Source organism: Equus asinus, chromosome 1 (genome assembly GCF_041296235.1).
Source record: "Equus asinus isolate D_3611 breed Donkey chromosome 1, EquAss-T2T_v2, whole genome shotgun sequence".
Taxonomy (NCBI): domain Eukaryota; kingdom Metazoa; phylum Chordata; class Mammalia; order Perissodactyla; family Equidae; genus Equus; species Equus asinus.
In genome coordinates, this window is record NC_091790.1 from 162,455,967 (window position 1) to 162,460,019 (window position 4,053).

The window sequence follows — 4,053 nt, forward strand, 5'->3', positions numbered from 1 at the left end:
CTCAGGGCCAATCTTCCTCAACAACAACAACGAAGTGTAGGTTGGTACAGATTTTTTGTTGGCAACATGACAATATAATTGACCTGACACATTTATGAACTTATTCTAAGAAAAATAAAAATGTATAAAGACTTAGTTGGACTTAGTGACCCATAAGAATAAGCTAAATAAGTTATTATAAATCCACTTAATGGAATACTATGCCTGTATTAATGTTGCTGAAATATTTGACATGGAAAGATGTTCACCATTCAAATTCAAAAAGTCTTAAATGGAGGCTACAAAACAGTATATTCGGGATGAGTAAGTTTTGTAAAAGTAAAATGTGTACCAAGACTGTACTGAGAAAGTCTAAGAGGATATACAGCAGAGTGTGATGAATATTTTCCTTTTGACTTATCTTCACTTCTATAATGTGTATACATTACCTGGGTATTTTTCTTGTTTGTTTTTAATAAGCGTTAATGGGACTTGAGTTCAGTGGAAAAGTCCTCATTTCAAAGCATCAGAGTTTGAACTGAATTTTCTAAGTAATTATTACAGGTTTTTTAAATGCACCTGTTCAAAAGCAAAGTTCATCATTTTGTTTGGAACAACTGTTGTTTGAGAATCGAATGATGAAGTAAATCAGGAAGCAAATAGGAGTAAAATGACAGGAAAGCAAGCGACAAAATAACTACAAGCTTTGTTCCACTGGATATTGCAGTATAATAAACAAATTGACAGTTAACCAAAAACACCTTTATTTTAGTCTTCAAAGAACGAACTGTTCTTCTTTCTCCAAGACAATCATGATTAACTTAAAAAATGGGCATTTACAATGCATCTTCAAAGCATTTCCCTTTAACGGGAAACTTAGCTTCATAGAATCCAAACATTAAAAGGTTAAAAAAAATTTTTCTATTTTGTTGTCCTTATAAGACAAAACAGAATCCAGCATAAGTCAAGGAAATCCATTCATACTTCAGGGCCTTCTCCTCCAGGAACCAGCTGCAAAGGAGGAAAAAGTTTAATAACACCACCACTACATCCTCTAAAAACCCTTACTGAGAGCTCCTCATTGACCAAAGCCACTTCTGCCCCTCAGCCCCTCCTCCACATCCCCATTTTCTCCATGTCACTGCTGTTTATAATTCCAACACAATCAATTAACATTTAGTGTCTCAACAATAAAAAAAAATAAAATGAAATACTAAAAAGCACAAACTAATCTTTAGGCCCAATGTCGCCTTCAACAGCTCAGCTCTAGAGCCTGACCACCAGAGCACCCCTTCCCCATCTCAGGCACCACTGGGCCGTGAACATTTCATCCAGCAAGTTAGTTCTGTAAGTCCTGACCCAAAAAATGGTTTAACATCTAAATAAAATTAGGTTTACTGTCTTACCATTGTTATATTATTTCCATTTAGCAAAATCTGATCTAATTTAGTAATCCTTCTTCCTTCTGGTGTGATTTCACTAAATGAATAGATAAAAAAGAGTCAGGATAAACAGTGATAATCAAAGCCAACGTTTTGATCCCTGGAAAGATTAATTATTGTATATAAATGAATGTGAGGTCAGGCAATTAGGTCAACAGTTTTCAGAGACAAAGGTTATCCACTGGGTGATGTATACTCTTCCCCAAAGGCAACAGAGTGGACTGCCTTGCCTAAGATTCACATCTACTAGGGCTGATCTTCATAAAAGCTGAAACTTGCCAAGGAGATCAAATATGAAATGCTTACTTCCCTCAATCTTTTTCCTATTACTTATTACTGATTCCAATCCATTAAACCCAATCTGTATTCAATTCAATTCTGAAAGTGAAGATATTGGTTGTGATCTTTATAACTAATATAAGTGACTCATCATCTACATTTTATATTATACATAAATTACAGAGCAATTAATTTAATTAAAAGCAGTAAATGATCTTATTATCAGTTCCCTGATGTGACCTGAGCCCTAAGATTCTTGGCTGTTTTTCAGTATCTTTTACCTTAAAGTTTTGCCTCCACTAATTCCCTACCAGTTTAGCAATAATTACATTGAGGTAATAACCCTCCAATCCAATTACTAGTGTCAGTAGATAAAATTTCTATTTTAAGGTAATTCCAACAGACAATGTTTTTGCATGCATCATTTTACTGCCTCAATAATACTAAAACTGCCTTAAATTAAAAAGCGAGAGGTTACCCCCACCCCAATTCTTTAATTTTTAACACTACTCACAACTCAGTGACATCTTCCAGTACCATATCTGAAATTTGGTGTTAAGAAAATATACCAGGTTGAATTTACTCTGGCTTCTGCCTTTGTTCAGTTTTAATCATAACATTTAACACAATGGCTCAAATTCAAAATGCTTGTGATTGGTAGGAACTTAATCTTTCAGTACAAACACCTTTTAAAACACATTACAACTTCCCTGAGAATAAATTGATTCTTACTGTAATAATTAGTAAGTACCGACTGTCTATAGTTCTTCTGTTCTTAAATACTGAAGAAAAACCCATGCCACCACCACCTTTTAAAAGGATACTGACAAAGTCATCAAATCCTAGAAGCGTGCCAACAATTTCCTTATCACTCTTCATCACAATGTGAATTCTTGATCCTATACACTTGTCCACAAGCTCTGTAGATACAATTTTTTTAAAGAAAGGAAAAGGAGGAAAGACGGAAAAGATTATTTTACCCACTCATTACTTTCACAAATATTTGAGTGCCTACTGACACTTATTACTCACAAACGGAGAAACACAAACCAGGAAAAGAATTTATTCAAAAGCTTTAGATCTTAGACTACATATCTCTGTTCAATCATTACATTAACAAATTTTCCCTGTTCTCCACTTACCTTTGGCAAGCAAATTATCATGGCTGTGTTTTTATATTATCTTAGATTAACATATGACTCGCCCTCTAGACTCTAAGCTCCATAAGGGCAGATCACTGTATCCCCAATGGGCAGTACCTGGCATATGCTGGGCATTCAAAAAAAGTCTGTCGAATGAAGGAAAAACTTTTCAATCACGGCCACATTCGCTAACTCACTCTTCAGCTACAAAACCTCAGGGAGAGAGAGGCATAACTTGTCGCCACCAGAGATTCCTTCTTGTCACCACCTCCCTCACCCTGAGAAGTCTATCCTCTGTCTGATAGCAGCTTGAACATCTTTTTAGCAGCCTTAGCGTCCTTTGGTATGATGTTTTTGTCCAGTATCCTATCTCCTCCACTGGTTTGTGTGCTATTGGCAGGCAATGGCCGTAATTTAAATTTGAATAGTGCCCAGCCACGTCGTATGGTGCACAGATGCTCAATAACTGTTTGCTGCATGAATGACTGACAAATAGAACTAGTTCCAGATTCTTCTTCTAAGGCTCATTCCAGACCCCGGTGCTTCTCTCAATAACTGGCCAGATATACGACAGGGTCCAATCTGGGGAATTTAAACGCCAGGTTGAGGAGCGGGACGGCTAGCCACGTCTGTAGAGGTGAGCTCACAACAAAGGCGGCCCACGACGCATTCACTAAGTGTGGACCTTTTCTGGAGACGGTTTGGTTTCAGGAATCACAAGTCCCTGGCTCAAGGAATCCTACCACGCCGAGAAGACACGGGCAGCCTGCGGCCGCAGACACTTGAAACCCAAAGACGAGCCGCGGAGGTGGAAAGCAGCGGGTCCGACACATCTTCCTAATACTCTGCCAGGGGCAGCCTCCCTGCAGCCCCTCGGCCCCCAACCCCAAGCTTCGGATCCGCGTCCCCGCTCCCCACAGGACTACCATTACCTAGAGGCAGCAGCTGCGACGGGTTAGTGGTCGCGTTAGCCGCCATGGCTACGCCGGAAGTGGCCTGCGTCCATCGACGTTACGACGGCGAGTTTCAAAGAGCGCGCTTCCGCTTTTTTCTGCAGTCCGGACAGGCTCGACCAATCTGAGGCCGAGCGTGCGATCAGGCCAGGCCACGTGGATCGCGCCCAGTCGCTTCTTTCCCTGGCAGTGAGATCCCGGGGAATCTTTCTGTCCGCTGAACGTTGTACTGTCTCGACAGTTGCTCACTCTCCCCTC

The 4,053-nt window shown here is 39.7% G+C and overlaps 1 protein-coding gene across 2 annotated transcripts; it reads right to left on the reverse strand.

Annotated features, from left to right (window-relative positions):
* Window positions 1-719: 719 nt before the first annotated feature.
* On the reverse strand, window positions 720-4,053 carry LSM5 (LSM5 homolog, U6 small nuclear RNA and mRNA degradation associated). 2 transcript variants are annotated; one of them, XM_014841083.3, is made up of 5 exons: window positions 3,775-4,053; window positions 2,525-2,620; window positions 2,215-2,242; window positions 1,386-1,458; window positions 720-990 (listed from the first exon to the last, which is right to left on the reverse strand). In XM_014841083.3, the coding sequence occupies exons 1-5, from the start codon at window positions 3,818-3,820 to the stop codon at window positions 958-960; spliced, it is 276 nt and encodes a 91-aa protein (XP_014696569.1). In that variant the 5' UTR covers window positions 3,821-4,053; the 3' UTR covers window positions 720-957. The 2 variants fall into 2 exon arrangements, with proteins under 2 accessions (XP_014696569.1, XP_044621137.1); XM_044765202.2 differs by having other exon boundaries at window positions 2,960-3,857.

What these genes read in the sequence shown, in the direction of transcription:
- LSM5 (XM_014841083.3), bottom strand. Translation starts at nt 3,820, where the DNA reads ATGGCGGCTAACGCGACCACTAACCCGTCGCAGCTGCTGCCTCTAG. An exon ending in CTGGAAGATGTCACTGAGTT is followed by an intron (nt 1,459 to 2,214) that starts GTGAGTAGTGTT and finishes CTATTCATTTAG; the next exon opens with TGAAATCACACCAGAAGGAA. An exon ending in ATGGAAATAATATAACAATG is followed by an intron (nt 991 to 1,385) that starts GTAAGACAGTAA and finishes CCTCCTTTGCAG; the next exon opens with CTGGTTCCTGGAGGAGAAGG.